Source organism: Lycium barbarum, chromosome 7 (genome assembly GCF_019175385.1).
Source record: "Lycium barbarum isolate Lr01 chromosome 7, ASM1917538v2, whole genome shotgun sequence".
Lineage (NCBI taxonomy): Eukaryota > Viridiplantae > Streptophyta > Magnoliopsida > Solanales > Solanaceae > Lycium > Lycium barbarum.
Window position 1 is genome coordinate 6638351 of NC_083343.1, and position 23591 is coordinate 6661941.

General features: G+C 32.6%; 3 protein-coding genes and 1 long non-coding RNA gene across 6 annotated transcripts in view; 1 reads left to right on the top strand and 3 right to left on the bottom strand.

Annotated features, from left to right (window-relative positions):
- LOC132603029 (uncharacterized) overlaps window positions 1-19339 on the bottom strand; it is a 73316-nt gene extending 53977 nt beyond the window's left edge. The window contains exons 1-2 of one of the 2 annotated variants that reach the window (XM_060315891.1): window positions 19206-19339; window positions 17476-17526 (exon numbers count right to left, since the gene is read on the bottom strand). In XM_060315891.1, the coding sequence (XP_060171874.1) occupies window positions 17476-17526; window positions 19206-19328 (174 nt within the window). In that variant the 5' untranslated portion in view covers window positions 19329-19339. The remainder of the gene's footprint in view (window positions 1-17475; window positions 17527-19205) is intronic. The other variant, XM_060315890.1, reaches the window with a different exon arrangement.
- LOC132603028 (class V chitinase-like) lies at window positions 3339-6098 on the bottom strand. The gene is made up of 3 exons (XM_060315888.1): window positions 5593-6098; window positions 4045-4683; window positions 3339-3494 (listed from the first exon to the last, which is right to left on the bottom strand). Exons 1-3 carry the CDS (start codon window positions 6047-6049, stop codon window positions 3451-3453), a joined length of 1140 nt encoding a protein of 379 aa, XP_060171871.1. The 5' UTR covers window positions 6050-6098; the 3' UTR covers window positions 3339-3450.
- LOC132603031 (uncharacterized) lies at window positions 12814-15148 on the bottom strand. Its single transcript, XR_009567958.1, has 4 exons — window positions 14145-15148; window positions 13929-13978; window positions 13765-13842; window positions 12814-13253 (listed from the first exon to the last, which is right to left on the bottom strand). It is a non-coding gene; the product is annotated as an uncharacterized LOC132603031 (long non-coding RNA).
- A 263-nt stretch (window positions 19340-19602) lies between the features above and the next one.
- On the top strand, window positions 19603-22041 carry LOC132603030 (uncharacterized). 2 transcript variants are annotated; one of them, XR_009567957.1, is made up of 2 exons: window positions 19603-19940; window positions 20112-20653. XR_009567957.1 is itself a non-coding variant. In XM_060315892.1 (2 exons), the coding sequence occupies exon 2, from the start codon at window positions 21178-21180 to the stop codon at window positions 21859-21861; it is 684 nt and encodes a 227-aa protein (XP_060171875.1). In that variant the 5' UTR covers window positions 19603-19940; window positions 20920-21177; the 3' UTR covers window positions 21862-22041. The 2 variants fall into 2 exon arrangements, 1 of the variants encoding a protein (XP_060171875.1); XM_060315892.1 differs by lacking the exon at window positions 20112-20653 and adding an exon at window positions 20920-22041.
- Window positions 22042-23591: the final 1550 nt, after the last annotated feature.

Genomic DNA, 23591 nt, shown 5'->3' on the forward strand with positions numbered 1-23591 from the left:
ATTTGGTAACCAATGGTATGACAAAGTCCAATTTCGCACCAGAAAGTTACATATTGGTGTGTGTGTGGGGGGGTGGGGGGGGGGGGTTGTAAAACACTCCCTGACAAAGATAACTTCATACCCAAAATTCGAACCCGATATTTCTGATTAAGGAAGAGTGGATGACGAAGTACTAATCACTCCGTCATAACTCAACTGACTCCTGAGTTTCATTAAATTTTCAGAAGAAAAAAGAACGCAAACTACCAAATTTGCATTTGGTGCATTTGGTAGTCCTTCCAAGTTGCATATACTGGGACCATTGAGTTTGCATTGAGGCCAATGAATTGTTTTCTTTTTTCTGGAAATGGAGATCAAAGTCTTGTGCAATTTTCAGCAATGTACAGCTTTGCTTTTCACATTTATTCACATACAATTGTGGACTAAATTTTTCTAACGAGATACATCAATTGATTGCTTCATTCTTTCATTCATAAAAAACAAAGAATTATACAATTTGAGATCGTAGTTTAAATTTTAAGAAAGTGGCTTGAAGTTTGAACCCTCAAAACTGAATTTCAGGACAGGTACATGAAGTTTGAACTGCAAGAACTGAACTTCAGGTTACTGTCCTGAAATTCGAGGAAGCGGGTCATGCCTCTCTATTTAAAATTTTAAGTACTTTGCAGTAAATACTGGCCATGTTTTAAACAGCATTAAAAGTGGCTATTGGTGTACTTAACCTTTTATATTTGGTTGCGAAATTGGGTTACGTCTAAATTTGTTTATATATAAAAAAGAATATCCTGTGTCTGTGTTTATATATAAAAAAGAATACCCTATTATGTTGGCTAATCAGCAAAGGGGAAAAGGAAGAAGAATAGTCAAAATTAAATACACATTTACTGTGTAATTTTTTTTATCACCGATATGAATAGATTATAAGTCTTGATTGTTCACTTCTGGTGAGCCAAATAGAATTTTGGAGAGAAGATTAGTTTGGGTGGCTAGTTTTTCGACCGCTTATCACTATTAAGCTTAATTGAAATGTCATTGTGAAATAGATATTTTTTAAGACAGAATAAAAAATTATGAAAAATATATCTGGCTAAAACACGAAAAAAGAACTCCAGTGTGATGAATTGGAGCTTGAAGCTTTTACAAGAGAAACTCTACGACATTGAGTTGGGGTTAATTTGAAAATTCCGTTTATGTGAAACTCCAACACAATATAATGTAATTTTGAACTCAATGACAAAATCCTGAATTCTCTCAATTATAGAATCTCCAACTCCGTGACTCCCTTTGTGAGTTTCAGTTATGGGACCATGAACTCCATGACAGAATTCTTGAATTTTCAATTATAGAACCACAAATTCCATGACTTTTTTCTCGAAATGTCATTTGTAAAACCACGATCCAAAACTCTTCCATTAACCTGCATGTGTTTATGCTAAAAATAAAAGTAACCATTTATCCATTTCTTTCAATTGTGGAAACTGGAATGTGTGAATCATGCCCAAAATCAACATTTGGGCTGATCCCCTAAAACCCAAAACAAAGTTTGGGTTTGTTTCCAAACCAAATACCTTAAATATTTTCATTTTGGATTATTTAATTTTGGATTGAGTATTGAAAGCTTGTCCAAACTAAACTTGAGCTCAATCTCGATGGCTATGAAATTTACAATTTGCAGATTTCCAAACCAACAGGAGAGAGATATTCGAAAACTTAGAGGAACTCCAGTAAAAGGGTTATGATAGTTTAACTTGTAAAAAGTTCAAATTCCAGTATATAGTGTTGGATTTTCACAGGTAGGCAATTTTTAAACTACAGCACAACTTAGCATCTTGTGTTGGAGTTGCTCCATATTTTTACTTAGATAATTTTTATTCAAATATTAATTTCGTCTTAAAAAGAGGCTATTTCTCAATTACATATCAAATAATGGCTAAACTTTCATTACCCGCGCAAAAGTTTGATTATCCCACGGGATATTTACTATTATAGCAACTCAAATAAGCTGAAAATAAAAAATAGCCTCCCAATGTTAAAAGACTTTTCCCAACTCAGGACCACTTTTGGTAACACTAAATTAAATCTTTTCCCTTAAATTTATTGCCTGCCTTAGACAGATAGAAGGTAGAAACTTTCCCAGTAACTACTATTATCTATTATGTCCTGTTTACTTTTTTAAAGATTAAATTTTCTAATCTGACTGTATATCTAGTTATAGAGTTATTGCGTTTAAATTTAGACATCGGATAACTAAAATTGTTTTTTTTTCCCCAGCATTTGATATGTGTAATTTAATTATTTTAGGAAAAAGGGTCAAAATTGCCCTTCACCAAAAATCTTAATTTATAGTTATAACTGTTTATCTATGCTAGCGGCTACGACATCGAGAATTTTGGTAGGGCTACCCTATGGTATGGGCTGTTATCTCAAGGGCTTGGATGGTCCATGGTGATGGTTATGAGGTGGCTATTGGCGGTAATGATTGTGCAATAATGATAATTGATGGTGGTGATTGGTGGCGGTTGTACAGTAATTGCTGATTGCATTGTGGTGGCTTGTGATGGAGTGGTGAGGAGTTAGTCGTTGTGCTTAGGCAAATATATATGTGTTACACCAAATTAATAAGTTTTAACATATATAGCTATCGCTTAATTATAATTAATTAATATATATTTTCTCTTTATTACGTAAATCACTTAACTATGAGTTGAGACAAACGATATGAGGTACATATTTACCGGAGTGATTATTCATAGTTGACAAAATAATGGTAATAGACTAATAGTGATGTGTTAATGATTTTGAAATCTATACAAATATGAATGAACAAATTAAATCTATTCAAAACATATAAGTGAATACAAAATAGGATCAAATCTCATCAATTTCCATAGGTGAGTTTTAATGGGGTCACAGTGTCACTAATAGCTAGCCTTTTTTTGTTTGAATTATATACTAAGGTGATTCTAAGTATATTATCGTTGATAATACTGAATCGAAAATTTTAAAATATATGAGTCAATCAGCTCAAGTAATCCAAACCAAATTAAACTCTTTTTGCAGGCTTGTCGTTCCAATCCCACCATGCATCACAAAATTAAATGACAAATAAAGTATGCCATTTATTCCAATTTGTTTGATACCTTTTGCATATCAAGGATTAATTTGACCAATTATTGAAGTTAAAATCAACCTAGACGAATTCATTTATTAGATTTTAGATAGTGGGAAACTACAAAAACTATTGTAGTAAGCTGCAAAAAGAATTTCATATGAAAACAAGAAAATAATATCGAAAAATAAAAAGTGTCAAATATTTTAGAAGAGATAAACAATATTAGTGGTACGTAAATGAAATTGAGAACACATTTATTTATTTTATATCATGGTTCACATATTTCACCTTATTATTTATTAGTAGCATATACTCGACAAAGACAATTACGTATTCCATCATTTCATAGCAGCTTGAGATGAGACTCCCCATGTTTGTGAAGCTGCAAGAGAAAGTAGTAGAAAATTAAAAATAAATTAAGACCATAGAGCAAATGAATTAATTGTTACAGTCAACTATTTAATAATTCCAAAATAATAATATTGTACTCTATTTGGTACTCCTTGCGTTATCGGAATAAAACAAACGATTTTTTATTAATATTTTCTAATAGGTTGCTTCAGCATTTAAAATGAGGAAACTAAATAGTAACTCTCCTTATACTTTTCATTTACTCTCTGGTTAATATCATAAAGTACAAGTTTTAAAATGAATCATTATAAACCCTAGTGAACGTCTCTGAAGACTAATTAGATTATCGCTCTCGATAATTTATTACATATGAAAATTCTATCATATGGACTCCTCTTGTTTAGTCTGATTATTTTCGAGTAAACGTATTGTTCAATCAATAACAATGAAACAACTCTATTTATAAAAATAAAAACTAAATAAAAGAAGGAGAAAAAAGTCTGCACAATCTTTCTATTATTCAAAAGTACTAAAGTTTTTTTTTCAACGATAAAAACTACTGATAACGTAAATCTACTAACCTGTTCGAGCAAGCACCGAATTTTGATCTGCTGCAATGTGCCATGCAAAGTAACCAAGCAACCCTCTACCTTTAACATAAGTAACCTTATTTCTAACAGTTTGAGTATCATCATAACTAATCCAAGTATTTCCAGAGTAACAATAATCTCCAACAATGGTTGCATCATACACAGTAGTTGCGCGACTCTGCACTATATAATTTCGAATTTGGCTATAAGTCATCGACCCATCATTGTTCGGACTAACACTTGATTTTCCTGAAGCAGGCGCCCTAAGGCCATTAATATTCGCGTTAACCAATTGCCATGCATAGCCATAAAATGGAATTCCAAGAACCAATTTTCGTGTTGGAACGCCAGCTTGAATCCATGCAGTAATTCCATCACTTCCACTAACATGGTTTACGGGGTCAAATAATTGTGCATGTGAATTGGTTTGTGATGGTGACCAATTTGGTCCATAGAAGTCATATGCCATGAGGTTGATCCAGTCGAAGTTTCTTGCCACTGATTGAACTGGGTAGGTCAAACCGTTGACTCGGGGTGAGCTGGAAACCGCCGCCGTGAGAAGCAGCGCCGCCTTGCCGGAATTTCTCGCCTCTGTATTGATGGCAGTGCGCCACTCATTCAAAAGGATACCTGTTGAAGATGTAATTAAGTAAATAAATGTATGCGCTACATAACACTTTAAAGTTTAAATTGGTTGGTCATAAAATTCATTATATGAAAAGTCTCGTCTAATCATTAGAGCTTATACTCAACATGTTCAATTTAACCCAATATTTTTGTTACAAATCAAAGAGAAATAATGTGTGTGCGCACGCGCTCGGGGAAGAGAGAGAAATTAAAATTTTAAAATTTAGTAGTAGTATTAAATTTTGACCTATAATTTCGAAAGTAAGGAACTAGAATTCATGAAGCCATCAAATTTAACTCCTAATAAATCCACCTCTGATGTTAACCATTATAAAACATAATTTCAAATTATTTAGCAATGAAAAAGAATCAAACTCCCACACAAGGAGCATAATTACATAATTAAGTAAATAAAAAATTATTCTCTTATATTTTGAAAAAACGTTAAGTGATGTGGGATACATAGATGGGATCCGACATCTTAATCAGAGGTCTCGAGTTGTAGTCATTAGAATTGATAACTTCAAATTTTCTTTTTAAATGGCTTTATACAACGCGAATCTAGATTAGTCGAGCTAGTGAATATGTGATAGTAGGTTATTAATCAAATTAAAGAAAAAAAAGAACACAAGTACTTAAATGATCACACAATTCAATACTCTATCTGTCTCAATTTGTTTGTCTGGTTTTGACTTGACGTGAAATTTAAGAAAAAAAAAATTAATCTTGTGGTTGTGATCTTAAATTAAAGATATGTATAATGTATAAAAATGCTATTTACTTTTATGATCTTAAACATATCATGTGGAGAGTTGGAATGAAAGAATTACCAAAAAGAAAAAAGAGATTTTCTTTTTAAAACAGACTAAACAAGAAAGTAAGATAAACAAATAGAAATCGAGAGAGTAGTACCAAAGTTTGTCATGTCTGTAGCTGATGCTGGGTATTCCCAATCAAGATCAAGGCCATGAAATCCCAATTGCCTAGCTAATCTTATTGATGAATCAATAAAACTTTTTCTTGAATTTGGTGTTCTAGCCATGACTCCATAGGCAGTTGTATCAGCTCCTCCTCCAGCTATGGACAATAAAGTCTTTACTGAAGGATTTTTCCTTTGAACTGTACTTGTAAATTGCCTGAATGATTCTTGATCTTCCGGCTTAATGATTAACTGATTTGATTGAGGATTAAGATCAGCAAATGCACAAAATAAATGAGTGAAAAGAGTTGAATCAATGTTGTTTAAAGCTAATCCACTGTCCCTGAACCAGTATCCTCCCTTAATAACATTTTGGCCATTTGAGATAACAAGTTGCTGGAGGAAGAAAAATGAGAAGATAATTGAGAAAAGTTTGATGGAATTAGCCATTGACTTGAAGGTTAATTGGATGATAACTGATTTAATAAGTGACTTCGTGTTTAGGTATTATATAAGTTTGAAGATTTGAGTTATAAGATTATCATGACCGTCTACCGGCGGCTTTTATGTCACTATTATTACCGTCTACTGGCGGCTTTTATTTCACTAACACTTAGTAGAAAGTAGTAAGTGAATCTTGATGTTTCTAAAAAGGGTATTAGTCAAATAGCTGATATATTATCCAAATTATTTAATTTTGTGATATTTCTGGTACATTCGAAAAAATGCTGTTAGTAAATTATTTTGTATTTAGTTTATCATTAACGAGCTCCAGCGTGGAATGATGGACTCTATATATTTAAATTCTTCGAAAATAGGTTTAAATTTATCCCTCAACTTTTGAATATGATAACTATCCTAAGACCGGGTGCTTGTTAGGGGGTCAAGGGCAAAAAAGACTTTTTGAGAGTAATATTAGTCTAAAATTTAACGAATGATACAGTTATTCTATTTCGACTAGTACATAAACAAATTTAAATTTAAATTTAAATTTAACCTTTTCAGCATTAAAATGATACTCCATCTGTTTCAATTTATGTGAACCTATTTCCTTTTTAGTCTGTGACAAAATGAATGACCTCTTTCCTAATTTGGAATTAAATTCACTTTATGAAATGATTTACAGCCACACAAATATTCAAGACTTATTTTGAACCATAAGTTTCAAAAGTCTTCACTTTTTAATGTCGTGCCCAGTCAAATGGATTCACATAAATTGAAACGGAGGGAGTATTATGGTCTTTACACAAATAATCGGTCGGATTTAATATCTACTTTTTCTAGGCAATATGTATAGCTTATATACGGATGATATACGTTATATATATATTATAAATATATTATACATCCGCCAGTAATTTTTAGTTCAAATGATTGGGTGAACGACAATTTAGTTTATTCTTCATTCTTTTTACCTTTCTTTTGATTTCGATTGGTCTTTCATGGTTTCTTGGAAAATGGATCATTTGTGGTGACTTAGTAGGCGTTTGGCCATCAATTTTCAAACGATGGTTTCAAATCAGCGTTTGGTCATCAATTTTCAGTCATGGTTTGAAACTTGGTTTGAAATCATGGTTTGAACCCAAATCATCCAAAAAGTATGATTTGGGGTTTGAAACTATGATTTTAACTTTTTTAAATACAAAACTTAACCTATAAGTTAATATTTTGTAAAAAAGACCCATAAGTTGGTAAATATTTTTAGCAATTACCCCCATCAATCATTTACCAATCTCATTAACTTCCACCAACCTTTATTTATGTCTACCAACCTTTAATTTATGTGGAAAGATTATATTAAATAGTAGTTACATTACTATTCATGTTAAATTTTTGATTTTATTGACGTAAAGTTTGATTAATTGATGTTGCATTTTTTAGAAAAGTCTTCTAGTAGTGTACTAATTTTGTTATAAACTATGATTTGCTCATTTGGTAAGATTGTATAAGAATTGAGAATGTTTTGATAGTTTTCATAATTTATGGGGTTTTTATGTCTATAAGAGAAAATACAGCTTAAAATATCTAAATTGTATGTCCAAACATGGTTTGAAATCATGATTTGAAACCAGATTTCAAACCATGTCCAAACGGGGCCTTAGTCTTATGTTTGACTATTGTATCACGTAATGATGTAAATTTGAAAATTTTGTTGCCGGTCTTGCATGGTTTCTTGTAAAAATGGATCTTGGTGATGGATTTGGCAATTGCTTTGACTTTTAGGGGTCGTTTGGTAGATAGTCGAAATAGTCTCGGGATTATAATTCCGGGATTAATTTATCCCATCAATTGGGATTATTTTATACCATCTAAAAGATGGTATAAAATAATTCCAGTATAAGTGGAATAAGAAGGTATAAGCTGGGTTATCCCAGCACTAATTTTTGTATCATGTTTGGTACAAGGTATAAATTTATTGCAGGATAAATTTATACCTTCTACCAAATATGGTATAAAAATTAGTGCTGGGATAACCCAGCTTATACCTTCAACCAAACGACCCCTTAGAGTTATATATATATAGACTAGAGAATATAAGGATCCGTTTGGCGATGAAAATTTTTCACTTTTTTTTAAAAAGTTTTTTGCACTTTATTTGAAAATCAGCATAAATACAACTTGAAGTTGTATTTGAAAAATACCTAAAATCTTATTTTCACTTTTTTTTTTACTTTTTTCATTTTCAGTACATTCAAACTACCAAATAATCTTTGCAAAATCTATAACCAAACACAACTCCATCTTCAACTCTAATTTCAAAATTTTGAAAAAGTGAAAAATATTTGCTTTTCATGGCCAAACGCCTACTAAATATCAGTTTATTTTTCCACCAAGGCTCCATGAGGTGGTGCTCTATAGGATAGAAGAAAAGATGTACTAGGGGTCTAAACTAACGTGGAGTAATAGGTTACGCTGACATACGTTACCAATTCCAATTTCATTATTTGACTAAATTTAACAGCAGCCCCATGTAATCAATTTGATGATACTACGGAAGGATGTGATAGAATGGATGGATCAGTAAATTTTAGATATTGGAATTTAAATTTGGATTAATCAGATTAGTAAATTTAGGATATTAAAATGTAAATCAGAATCAATAAATTTCGGATATCAGAACACGAATCTAACTTAATCGAATCAACAAATTTAGATCATTAGACTGTGAATTTAAATTAGTCGAATCAGTAAATTACGGATATCAGAACGCAAACTTATGTTTAGCCTATTTGGCCGAGCTTATTTTTCCCTAAAAGTGCTTATTTTAAAAAAGCAAGGTGTTTGGTCAAGTTTTTGGAAGAAAATAAGTGTTTCTGGGAAGTAGCAGAAACCGTTTTTTAACATCTAAAAAAAATAGCTTCTTCCCAAAAACACTATTTTTAAAAGCGTTTTTGAGAGAAAATACACTTAGAAGCACTTTCTAAAAGTTTGGCCAAACACTAATTGCTACTCAAAAGTGTTTTCTAAAATTAATTGATCAGACATAAACTATTTTTCGCCAAAAATAATTTTTTAAAAAATACTTTCAAAATAAACTGATTTTAGAAGTTTGACCAAACAGCTGAGTAATTTGTATTAGTTTTGATTTTTTTTCTTTTACTCAAAGATCTTTAAGTTTTTGTTCACTATAATATTATATTACTTGAAATAAAAAGGTTATAATTATTACTTTACTATTATAGAAATGACAGTAAGGGTGTACGAACACAGCTATAAGTTGTTGTATTATATTTAATGTAATTACTATTATAGAAATGACAGTATGGGTGTACGAACACAGCTATAAGTTATTGTATTATATCTAATGTAAATGTAAATTGTACTGTGGACTTGGGCCCATTTCATTAAATGAGTTCAGGGTTATTTGTCTGTTATACTGTTGACCTACGCCTTTTAATTAACATGCCTTACCACTATACATAAGAGACAATTCAAAGAGTTTTGTAGTATTTATTTACATTGTAACCATTTAAATTAGCTTGCTAACTAAAAAGAATTTGCTCCTTCAAATAGTTTCCCTTATATTTATTATTTATTACTTCATTTAACAAACTATGTGTTTTCAATAAATCAAGATATTTTCAAACATTTTTTGGTAATACATAACCCCTTAAACTAATTTTTTGAAGGTGAGGTATGTATTATGATTTTTTTCTGTCTTATTTTTGCCCCTACATTATTTCTTTTTTATTTGGGCTGCCACATCCAACATGGTACATATAATTTGAGCCCTTTAAAAGAGTGTACGAACACAGCTATAAGTTGTTGTACTATATTCAATGTAAATTGTACAGTGGACCTGGGCCCATTTTCATTTACTACTATTATAGAAATGATAGTAAGGTGTGTGAGCACAGCTATAAGTTGCTGTATTACTAGCTAGTGATGCCCGTGCTGAGCACGGGCCCAACACTTATAACACTTACATGTTTGAGCTCATGTGAACAAAATAATCTGAAGTAAGATAATTTAGAGAGAACAACATGACTTTATAATAGCTCAAAAAAATAACGATGCCATTAGATACTAAACAGAAGGAAACAAAAGAAATTTAACCCACTGATAGCCAATTCAATTAGTTCATCTATGAGGATGCGTAGCATCATTGAGCACTGCATGCTTGCTTAGCTATAGAATTCAAATTACAAAAATAATAAGATTACAACAATTGATTTTGGAGATTCTTCTCCATTTTATTTTATTTTTGTCACTTTCTTCTAAACAACCTTATTGTTGTCTTGAAAAGAAATACGTTAGCATATACCTCTAATACATTGGCATATACGTCCCTTGCACTTCAAGATGTATTTCTTACCCATCTCCAAGATCTAACCTTCAATGAAAAGTTGATAATGTAACATATCAACTTATAGATATTCGAACTCATGAAAACATTTGATAAACTTACGGGGTACACACTGTAGACACGTAATTTTTGACCCTCCCTAAGTTGTTTTACACGATTTTTTACTAAATATTTCTTTTTGGCTTAATCTTGTTTTTTTTTCGAATTTTATCTCATTTTAGTGATTTTGTTGTGAAAATAAAAAATATAAAACAAAAAATAGAGTCGTAGTTAAAATAAAGAGAAAATTTTCAATTTTTTTTTCTTTTAACCGGATTTAAATGTATAAGTTTTATTTTTTTCTTAGTCTAAAATTAGGTGGCTAAAATACTTATAAGTGTATTCAGATTTTTATTAAAAAAAAAAAAAAAAGAGGACCAACCAAAAAGTTCCACCTCATAAGATTCTTTTCAACAAACTAATTTCTCCCACTCTATTTTCTTGCTCATTGCTTCATAATATATACACACATATCACACAAAATGACAAAAGTTGTAACAAATTTTATCACAAAAATGGGGGAAACACGTGATAGCTGATAGGGAATATATTTGTTGGGGGTGGGGCCCACACAATTAAAAAACAAAAAAGGAAAAATAAAAGCAAGGAAAAAGGGGAATGTTCCTTCTCGGGCTTTACAGATTTTATTTCTTCGTAGATGTGAGTTATATTTATTTGTTTCACGGTTGCTCTTTGTTCCTAAATGAGAGGTTGTTTTGCTTAGGTTAATGATGATTAACTAATCACACTTATGTTTAATTTTACTGCTCGTTTTAAGAAGTGGTAGTATTCTAATTTACTATTAGATTTGAGTGAGTCTTGAGAAAATCATTGGGTATAATAGGATGTTGAACCTCTGTTTTATGACTGGTAAGATAGACCATAAATTTATCATGAATAGTTTGTTTATCTGTCCACTTTACTGTTTTTGGGGTGTTAGCACGTTTTGTATTTCTTTTGGTTAGTATTGTTTTGAGTGCACCTATAAATGTTATATGTAGTTTAGTTGGTTAGATAGTACTGCAAATTGATAATGTAAGTTAGGTAATATAATAAGTGGGATGTGGGTTTAACATGAGTCAAAGTGATATGAGCCTTTTTCAATTAATTTGGGTCGAGGGGCTGCTGAACTTAAAATCATAAATACCTTGATTCTATTGTGAGGTTACTGAAAACGGCTCGGTGGAGGTTTACACATGATTGCTGTATACGTGTAATTTTCTTTCTTTGATTGCTACTTAAGTGATATACAAGCTTTGTGGTTAATCTTGATTAAAAGGATTTCTTGACATGTCCATGACTTTACAAGTACTTAATGATAAAATATGGAAGTTTAAGGTTTAAATATTTTGGAACTGTGGGAGTACGTTAACATGGAAGTCCCATATTTCATATCTACTGTTTGGGCCTTCGTATCTCTTATTTAATAGTTGAATGTTTATGTCTCATTAATTGAATATGCTCAATTTCTTATTTGACGAGGGACTGTGGGAATTTTAACTGGGCCGTGTAACTTTAAGGCCTAGACCAACGTTTTAAGGGCCCGATTACTTAATTATTAATTGTAAGGGAGCGAGATGGGTTGCGAATTTATTCAAAACCCGTTGTCAAAGAGTGAAAAAAAAATGACTAAAAAAGAATAATAAGTCTCGAATTTTAGAGACAAATAATTGTCTTTAATGCTAAATGAGCTTTGGGCACGTTTCAAGACGTTTGTTTCGATTAAGAATGCGGTTACGCATCTGATTTCGAGACGTTTTTTTAAAACTCAAGGATGCGGTTACGCACCTTGGCCGAACTCGTTTTAATAATTAATTTTGTTTCGAATAAGAATGCAGTTATGCATCTTACTTTGAGACGCTTAAAAGATTCGGAATGCGGTTACGCATCCGGTTTAAGACCAATAAAATGTTCAACAATAAAAGTACGAGCAAATCAAGGCTTGTAACGCAATATATCCAAAAATGATTTAAGCTAAGTATAAGTCGATAAAGCGACCGTGCTAGAACCGCGGGACTCGAGGAATGCCTAACACCTTCTCCCTGGTCAACAGAATTCCTTACCCTGTCTTCTGTTTTCGCGGACCATAATAAACGAGTCATTTCCTTTTGATTAGGGATTCATAAGGTGACTTGGAACACCAAAACTCAATTCCAAGTGGCGACTCTGTAAATAAAATAATCTCTTTTCAAAACCGTCACTTCAAATGGAAAAACCCTTTAATAATAAAAACTTGCACGTTTATAGCGCGGGGGCGCAAAAGGGGTGTGACACACACCTCTCTCTTTTAATGCTGAAAGGGCCACTTCCTCTTTTTTAAGTTGCAAAGTTATTAGCAGTTCGTCTCTAGTTAATTAACGCATCCAACTGGAAGTAACAAATCCCAAACAGGGATAGCATTTCAACAACCAAAATGTATCCAATAAGACTTCTTGAAGACAACTCACCCTATTATCAGTGAATAAACGCACATCAATTGACCACCTTGTTCAATGTCTTGAATTAAACCCTATTATCCTCGTATACTTTGTCAAAAATGCAATCAAATGTTCAACTACTTACTCAGCAAACCCATCTCTAGAACCTTCTAGGGTTAAAAAAAAAAAAAGATCTTTACATTAGTTCGTTAAACAACTTTGATCAGAATATCAACAAGGAAAATGATATCCATATTCAAGAGTTAATTTAATTAATTTTTTTGAGAAACGAAAATTTTTCTTTCAAATTTGGAAGCCAAAATAAAACAAAAAGAATACATTTCCTTACCTTGAGAATTACTCGAGGGACAGAGAACCAAGAAGCGCGCTGCTGTTGGAAAAACAGAGTGAACAACCAAATCATATTGGAAAAGCAAAAAGAGAATTTAAGGAAACAACAAAGACGTGAAAAACTGGAGACATCATGAAAATTATCATTATTTTGAGCAAAAAACTGGAAGTTCATTTCATTATTTAAAAATACAATTACATCTTAACGTTTAAAACTAAAAACTAAAATCCCTATACCCATATTTACATCATCAAATGTCTTTAGCGTCTTCATTTGAATTACTTAAATATTAACATGTACTCGACAAATATCATATAAACTTACTTAATTGATATATTATCAGTAGGCATGTTTACTTGATTTTTCAGACGTTTGTAGGTGCACATATCATGTGCAAGATGAGTTATTCAAAAGTGCTATTTAATATTTCATGAAATATTTCTTATACTATTTTTCTTCTTTCTTCTTTAGACCATATTGTAAAACACATAAAAAATATGACCAAGGCTAGTGTTTCTTGAACATTTTAGAATTTACAAAGAGTAATTACCTGATATTCTACAAATTGTCAAGCAACTCATACTGCCAAAAAAAAAAAAAAAGGCCCAAAGAAGCACTTCACAATCACCTACAACAACAAATGTTAAAATTAGAATATGCAAAATGCAACTCTAACAAACAGAGGATCATGATATGTTTAATTTCTCTATTTACCTTTTTTTCTTTTTGAGAACTTGCGTATTATTTTCCCCACATGAAATGTACTACAAAAAAAAAAATCATATTAGAGAAACTAACAGCAGTTAGTTTTATCATAGGCATAGTAGCAGTTAATACATATCACTTGAGTTGAAAGATAAACAAATATCAACTTCTTAAGATAATACATCTCTATTTATGAAATAAGCAAAAGCATATATAAAGGTAGACCTTTTCATGTCAACTGATCCTCCTAACCTGCTTGCATATGCACGACAAAGTTAGATGATACATACATTTATACTCATATGCAAGTCAAAAGGCGATACATTTCGATATAGGACTTGATCCAATTTGAACATTAATGATCTCATATTAAATGCATTTCAAACAAATATTTCTTTAACAAAAATGATATATAATGCATACTATACATTTTTGAATTGTTTTTTCTAGTGAATGTCAATAATGTATCTTTGGAATTGTTAAATGAGAGATGCTTACTTGATAGAAGCCTTAAGGTGAAAAATTGGCATAGGAAACTGCTCTAATTGTTTTGGACATTTCATCAAACACCTTGGTAGTGCCAGCATGAAAGTTAAGTTTATAAATTGCCAACTTTAAGTAAACTTTTTGAAGTGCCAGCATTGTGGGAAACTATGATTGTAGCACCTCTTAATACCTGCATATGGATAATTTCCCAGCAAAAGGAGATTCTATTCTTTATATTTATGTTATTATGTTTCTTTTAACAGCAAATATCATCCAGATTGTGCAGATATGAACATGTTCCTATGGTACAAGTGTCGGATGTACCAAGAAGACCTTTTCTGGATACTGGTTATTTATTTTCTATCTTGCAACTTTATCATCTATCTTGCATTTCTTCTGAGACAGAGGGGTGATTGAGATTGTAAGAAACACAAAACGGAAGGTCATGCCAGAGTGAGAAATTGACAGTCCTAAATATCATAACTGAGCACATCGCTATGCTATTTGATATATAGATCTATAGATTTATTGAAACCAAATAATTATACATCTTAACTCCGCCTGTGTGAGCTCGCTCACATTGCCGGTCCCAAGCCCGGATAAAGGAGGAGGGTTGCCGAGGGTCAATCGGAAACAGCCTCCCTACCCAGGTAGGGGTAAGGCTGCGTACATCTTACCCTCCCCAGACCCCACTATTGTGGGATTACACTGGGTAGTGACCAAATAATTATACATCTTGAGAAACATACCATTCCAGCTGAAGTTGAACAGCATCTTTTTCCCTACAAATTGGAACAACACACACTAAGAAAAAAGAAACAAGTGGATGAATTTAGCAACCCAGACTTAAGAGGAGCATCTCAAAATTAGAGAAAAATAATTTGTCAACAAGACATGCAACTAAGTGGACAGGAAAAAATTAATCTAGCAATATCTCGCGTCCTTTTTGATATTTCATATTTTCAAGCCACTGTGTTGTTTATAGTTAATGCTGGAAGTTTCTAGGATAGATATGTTTTGACGAAAACATCCTTTAATTCATTGATCATTTTCCACAGGCTCTACCGCCAAAGATAGTGTTAATTAATCCTACTCACACGTTACCACAGTGGTCACCCCATTCGCCATTATCAATCACAACCTTCATGAAGCCACAACACTAAACTGACTACCATCATATGCCACCATATTTACCAGAGTTTGAACTCCAACAAATAACAGAAATGAATAAGAAAGTGAATTTTTCCCATAAAACAAATCCATCAGGATTTTACACTCAACCATGTGGATGGTTGTTGTTGGTTTCAAGAAACGGAATTCAGATATCAGAATGTAACTCCAAATGGCAGTCTGATACTTACAGATGCTGGCAATAACTCTTCAAGTGCGTTGACAAGCGGAGATTATGCCAGCAAAACAGCATATGAGAAATTATTTCAGGAATGAATTAGGAAGAAAATGAGAAATATCAAGTTATACACTATGTCTGAAGCATAGTTGAAGGAAAGAGAATAAGATGGATCCGATTGCTGAACACTATAATTGCAGGTTAAAATCAGATGTAGCACAAGAAAGTAAAGTGTTGACGTGTATAAACAGGTATGTGTAAACTAAAGACGGGCAAATCAATTTAGAGGAACTTGGACTTACCTTCCGGAGAACTTTCGAGTATTTCATGCGTCATGGTTCCCCAGAATAACAGCTTTGGTGATCTCTAGATCTGCAACACTTCGGACTAGATCCACATTTTCATTCCCAAAATCCCCTGAAGCAAGAACAAAGTGAAGTGATAATTCTTCCAATCTAACTTGGCTAAAGAATGAACACAGTAGTTGAAAGAATACAATAACTATGTAGTATGCATTGTGGATGAATGAATAGATTGGAGATAACAAGAAAACGTGCCTGTGAAGAGGACCAAATCAGGCTGCAATTTTCACATAGCAAATATAATTAGCTGACAGGAGGAAATGGAAATACCAAAAGATGCTATACAATAAAAGTAAGGGGATTTCTCACAGAGAAGTTTCCTCTGTCCCAAAAAGAGAAAGAAAAAAGTGGACAAACTAGGGATAGCATCTCTGAAGCAATACTTAGATCTTCATTTCTCAAAATCTTCTTGACCGCTGAACTGTAATTATGTGTAGAATAAGTCATATCCAAAGGATATGCACTGCTCAGAGGAGAAAGTTAGCAGCAATTGCTAATTATCCACCGACGAAAGTAATGAAGTACAAAGATACTTTCCTCAATTTTGATCAAATTATTTTTGTTTCATACGAAATATTATTTTTAGTCATGATACTTTTTCTGTCCTTCCAACTAAAAACATTAGTCGAAGTGTAGAGTGGGACACATTTAGCAAACAAATTACACAGCAAAATACAGCTATAGTTCAGTTTGGAGAGGCAAAGAGCAAGGGAAATATAAGACCCAAAAAGCAAGACATGTAAAACTTTATAAATTTGTAGTTATGTATCCTCTCGTGCAACATCTACAGTGGAAATGTTCTTAATCAAACAGGCTATTTAGGTGCAAGTTTAGCATGACAAAAGTTCCACTAAAAATAGATATAACTTGCCATTTCGATAAAGCATTATGCAGGTTTACAAAAAGTACTACGATTCCTATACCACGAATTATTAATGCATACTACAATACTTGGTGTACGCGTTAAGACTTAAAACTAATAACTATTGGCAGTCAAGAGTTTCAAATTAAAGGCAATTTTGGCTAGTTAATCAATCTAATTCAGAGAGCTTTCATAGACCAAATTCTAGATCTGCTTGGGCACATATTTAACAGCTAATAGAATCAAACTCAATGCCACCAGGAAACAATATCGAAACAGTAACAGTTTTTCGGTTAGTAGTTTTGAATACCTTGGATCAGTTTTTACAAGTTCAACCATGTTAGGTATAATTCCAGTTACTTTGGCTGGATTATTTGTAAACTACAGAAATATGCTTTATGCATTCAAGAAATTAGCATATTCACAACAAACAATACCTCAATACTCCTAGCACAAAAAGAATTAAAAAAAAAAAAAACAAATAAAGATGTTAAATACCTTCAAGAATTGAAGAGCCTTCCTATCTTTTTCTAGGTTCCAGTCATCATGCTTCACAATCCCCAACATTTCCACAAAAAAGGGAAAATAACACAAAGTCACACATACAAACTCACTACTACAATTTACTACATCAATTCAAATTCCAAAAACAAAAAGTAGTGAACTTAACCAAATCACCAAAAAAAAAAAGTAAACAAATTCAAACTACAAATCGAAAAAGAGAGTAATTTGATTAAGACTTCAGCAGCAAATGAAAATGCTACTCCCTCCGTCCCAATTTATATGACACTCTTTCCTTTTAAGCCAGTCCAAAAAGAATGACCATTTTCCATATATAGTAATAATTTATTTCAAACTTCCTATTTTCCCGTAATGGAATGATTTACGGCCTCAAATATGTATGACTTATTTTACACCACAAGTTTCTTCTTTGATTCTTAAACTCCGTACCCAGTCAAATACCTTCGTATAAAATGTGACGGAGGGAGTAACAATTTAACTTTAAACTTTCAATTTTACCCTTACTGAAAATCTTTACAGCCACAAATAACAATGGATTATTTTAAACCACAAATTTCAAAAGTTTTTCTTTCATTCTTTAACTCTATGCCCAGTCAAATAACTTCACATAAATTGCGACGGAGGGAGTAAACTAACTGAAATTACACAAAAAAAAAGGTAATTTGATTAATAGCCTGTTTGGCCAAGCTTATTTTTTTCCCAAAAGCTTTTATTTTTTCCAATAAGTGCTTATTTTTAAACAGTGAGGTGTTTGGCCAAGCTTTTGATAGAAAATAAGTGCTACTATTTTCAGAAGCTGAAAAAATAGCTTCCGCCAAAAGCACTTTTGACAAAAATATACTAAAAACACTTTTTAAAAGCTTGATCAAACACTAATTATTGTTCAAAAGTGTGTTTTAAATTAATTGATCAAACATAAACTGCTTTTGGTCACATGGCATATAGGAGAAATATGAGGCCCAAACTGAGAAGTGTTGTCCCCCCTTGAAATGAGTGCATGTACATTTTATTTTCATAATAAGTATATATAATTAGATAATAATAATAATAATAATAAAGTATATCATTCAAAAATACTTTTGAAAAAATTACTTTTCAAAATAAGTTGATTTTAGAAGCTTGGTCAAACACTAATTATTGTTCAAAAGTATTTTTAAATTAATTCATCAAACACGAACTGTTTTTCATCAAAAGTACTTTTGAAAAAATCACCAAAATAAGTTGATTTTAGAAGCTTGACCAAACACTGATTATTGTTCAAAAGTATTTTTTAATTAATTAGCTAAATACAAACTGTTTTTCATCAAAAGCCCCATTTTAGAAAGCACTTTCGAAAAAAATACATATTTTTTAAAAGTTTGATCAAGCACTAATTATTGCTCAAAAGTGTGTTTTAAATTAATTCAACAAACACAAACTGCTTTTTCACTTTTCAAAATAAGTTACATTTTAAAAGATTAATCAAACACTAATTATTATTCAAAAATATTTTTAAATTAATTAATCAAACACAAACTGTTTAATATCAAAAGTCTCTTTTTTAAAAGCACTTGACCAAACAAGCTATAAGACTTCAACAAGCACATTAAATGCTACTTCTGTAATTCAAAAATCTTCAGGTTATAGATATACTACAACACACATTATACAATTTCTTCTGCAATTAAAAAAGGAGAAGCTAGGGTTTCAAGAAATGGATAGCTTACGACGTCACCGATGACGGCGATTCGGACGGAAGATGCCATCGGAAAGTCACCGCCGGTGAGTTTTGACGGCGTTGGAGAATGGAACGGAGTCGGCGCGTGTGACCACGTCCTGCCGTTAAACATATGGACGTCGTGTACTGTGGCCTAACTAATATTTAGGGGTCTAACTGGTTGTTATTTCCATTTTTGTCCTCTTAATTGTCAATTTCTCTTTCTTTTTTTTTTTTGTTTGGTAATCGGATACTTCATATATATAGAGCCCGTTTGGATGGGCTTATAAGTTGGTCAAACCAACTTATAAGCCCTTTTTAGCTTATTGTAGTGTTTGGCTAATGCTAAATTTAAGCCATAAAGTGCTTAAAGTTGTTCAAAAATGAAAAGTTAGGATTCCTAACTTTTTTTTTGAAAGGGCTTAAAGCCATTTTCGTTGACCATGAAAATTACTTTTATATCCCTTATATTTTATTTTAATTCCCAAAATACCCTCCTACCCTAAAATTCACGATCTGTTTTCATTTCATTCTCCAACAACGCAGCCTCTTCATCATCTTCTACAACATAGCAGCTTCCACGATGTGTGTTCTTCATCTTCTACAAAACCCAAAACTTTCTTCACTCCCACACTCTCTTTCTCTCTCTAGAAATTTCCCCAAATCGTTGGGTTCTTAAAAAATGTAAAGTTGTAAAAATCAATGTTGAAAATAGCTTGAGTTCTTCAAGTTTCTACTGATCTAGGTATTCTTCTTCCTTATTCTTTGATTTTTCTCTACAAATTGTAATTTAGCTTTATTTCATCTTGCGTGTGGATTTTTTCTGCATACTTGTGTTTTTTCTACGCTGAATCTCTCAGTAGAATCATTGATGTTAAGCTCGTTGTTAATCACTGATTTTGTGTTTTAATTTTAGTATCTAAGTTCGCTGGTTTCGAAGAAATTGCTTCTTCGCTGCTTCTTCTTTTGTTGGTTTTAAAGTGTTCCTTTTGGTCACTATTATAGAGAAGTTTGGTGTTTTGTCTGTTAAAGACACATTAGGAAAAATTCTAGTTATTGCTGAAATGGTATCACTAAGCGAGAAGGAGATCTACAACTGGAATGTCATTTCAAGGATTTCAAACTATACACTTTGTTTATTGTTTGGCCTCTACGATTCTGGAAGTCACTTGGGTATACTTTTTCTCCGTTTTTCAAGTATCAGGAATTTGTAGTAACTGTCTAACTTTGGTCTCACTTTCTATGACACCCTTCCACTTCTTGAATATCTTACTCAACTAATCTTTATTTTCCTAAATTTCTACTTGAAAAGTTTTCTCCATTCAGATATAAAGTGTCATGCATAATTCATTCACAAGTTTCATTGGGGTTGAGTTCAATAAATAGAGAACTTTACTAAAAGCATGGAAGTTTCTGCATTTCTAATTCTTATAGTGGATTGATGAGCTCAATCTACAATTTCCGTCTTGTTTTTCCAAATAATTGTCATTTCAAGGATTTCAAACTGCATACTTTGTTTCTTTGTTTGGCCTCTAGGATTTTGAAATTCACTTGAAATTTAGTTCAATAATCTCAAAAGAAGCTACCGCTGATGCTGCTTTTTATTAGGTTCTTCTCCAATATGCTAATTCTTTGATGCTTACTGTATCTTGAGCATTAGTAATAGCATGAAGTCTTATGCCTACTAATAATTGTGACTTATAACACGGCTGCTTTTCTGGTAGGCTGCAAACTCAAATGTCCGACAAAATTCATTGCACTTATTGCTGGATCTATTCCCTCTTGAAGATCCTGATGCGACAAAGGAGGCGAAAGACACACTTCTTGATAAACAATTCTTTCTACTGGACAAGTTACTTGTGGATGAGTGCCCCGATGTGCGGGTTGTAGCAGTTGAAGGTTGTTGCCGCATTCTTCATTTGTTTTGGGAAATTATCCCTTCACCAACAATCACAAAAACTCTTACCAAAATCTTCGAACATATGATACATGACTCATGCCCTGAAGTCAGGTTGTCAACAGTAAATGCTGTGATATACCTACTTGGAAACCCCCATTCTCACGACATCCTTAAAGTGCTATTACCAAGAATGGGTCATTTGATTAATGATATTTCTCCTCCAGTTCGTGCTGCAGTTGTAGATCTCCTTCTCGCTTTAACGGATTTAAGAAAATTTCAGTTTCGAGTTGATGAAGAAGGAACAAATAGTATTGGTGGCTATGACAAAGAACACTTTATCAATCCTAGTGATGAAGGGAATGATGAAAGTGATGATATACAGAATGTGGATTCTATTATGTTTCCTAAGCCGTCACTTAAAAGACGAGGTTCAATTGATGATACCGAAACTAGCAATCAAGTAAAAAAAAATAAGGCAAAATCTGGTGCGGCATCAATAAGAGAGGATATACACTCTCTAGTGGAGTTTATGTCTAGTAAAAGCACTGCTACATCCCCTTCGGTAGATGATCCCGTCATCGATAAGTGTATGAATATGTTGGCAAATTTTTCCGATATTCCTGCTGGGTGTGGAAAGTACAACTATGTTTGCAACATGTTTCTTAAGAAGGATGTACGTCAACTGTTTCTTAAGATGGAAACTGATGAAGCTCGGAAATCTTGGTTGGAGTATAACTATCAGTTACACCTTCAGAAAATGGGCTGATTGCGTTGCTATGGTTAAATGTTTTTATTGTTTAATGTTCAAACATTATGGTTGTGCGTGTAAACTTTACTTATTGCTTCTTGTTTAGACATTGCGGTTGTATCCCTAAATCTTATGGTTGTACGTCTAAACTTTATGTATTGTTAATGTTGTGTTGACGTTGTGGTTGTATCCTTAGACCTTATGGTTATTGTTGTTGTGTTAGCTTTAATGAATGTGGGAACTTTATGTATTGTTGTGGTTGTTTTTCTTTGATGGAATAGTAATTTGAGATGACGACTGCTGCTGCTGCGGCGTCTGCGGCTGCTGGCTGTGCGCTGCGCGCTCCGCCTGCGCCTGCTGCCTGTGCGCTGCTGCCTGCGCGCTCCGCCTGCGCCTGCCGCTGCGGCCTGCGCTGCTGCCTGCACTGGTGCCTGCGTGCTCCACCTGCTGCTGCTGCCTGCGTGCTCCGCCTGCGGTTGCTGCTGCTCGCTGCGCGTGCGGCTGAAACGATGGATATGAGTGCATTGAAACGATGGAGTTTCTAAAAAATCTAGAAATCGGGTTGTTGGAAAAAATAGATGGTCTATTTTGAGAGACATGCCATACTATCACATTGACACACAAAGGGACATCGTACTTGCTACTATGGCCATTCACAATTATATTAGAAAGAAATGCAATGTGGATGATGCATTCCAAACAGCTGAGAATGAGAGTTATATTCCATCGGTTGATTCTAATGATATTGGCACAACTTCAAGAGCTAACAATGTAGATGTCGAAGATGTAGGAGAACAAAATGATGTCTATTGGATGGGGTTTCGTGATATGATTGCTAGTGACATTTCTACTGCTTGATGCTTGTATTATATGAATATTTTCCACTTCTTGTATTTATAGTGGAGTGTTTTCGGTTGTATTAGCACTTTTCTTTTTTATTATTTCTAGACTTGGATTGAATGGTTATTGAAGTCAAATGTATAACTCAAAGAGAAAAAGAAAAGAAAATATTCAAATAAATATAAGATTAATCCAAGTTACATGAGAAATTATTTTCTTCTTTCCCAAAAAAAAAAAAAAGGAGAAAAAAATTCAAAAGTGTCAATTTGTAAAATCATTGTCTTTCGTACCTGCGCGAAGCGCGGGCAATTTCACTAGTAATGAAATAAATCAAGAAAATATTACTCCCTTCATTCCAAAATAAGTGTCTCTTTTAGCTCATGCACCCCCCTTAAGTAACATGTATTTATAAAAAATTAACTTAAATAAACATTTTATAGTAGAAGTGATTTTAAAATATAAATTACTTTTGATTTGAATCAACTTTAGAGTTTAAAAATCTTTGAAATCAACTTATTATGGTATTAACAGCTTTAAGGGTATTTCAGTCATTTTGACAGAAAATAAGTGCTTACAGCACTTATTTACCAAACACATCAACAACTTATTTTCAGCATAAGCACTTTTACCCAAACACTCAACTGCTTATTTATAAAAATAACTTTCAGCACTTAAAAGTTCTAAAAGCACTTTACACATAAAAGTCACTTTTTTTAAGCCCATCCAAACGGGCTCATACACACGTTAGTCTTTATGAATGTGTACGTTATTCTCCGTGTATGAATCCTAATTAAGATTAACTCTTATAGAAGAATATGAATCCGGATGGGTATCCATGGTTAGTATTTACTAATGTATTACAATTCTATACAATAAAGGATATTTTTTTTTGAAGAAATTATTTATTT

Excerpts from the sequence above, each read along its gene's own strand:
- LOC132603028 (XM_060315888.1), bottom strand. The coding sequence starts at position 6,049 with ATGGCTAATTCCATCAAACTTTTCTCAATTATCTTCTCATTTTTCTTC. Across the intron at positions 4,684-5,592 it reads TACAGACATGACAAACTTTG|GTATCCTTTTGAATGAGTGG; the intron begins GTACTACTCTCT and ends CATCTTCAACAG. Across the intron at positions 3,495-4,044 it reads TTCGGTGCTTGCTCGAACAG|CTTCACAAACATGGGGAGTC; the intron begins GTTAGTAGATTT and ends TTTCTCTTGCAG.
- LOC132603030 (XM_060315892.1), top strand. The coding sequence starts at position 21,178 with ATGATACATGACTCATGCCCTGAAGTCAGGTTGTCAACAGTAAATGCT.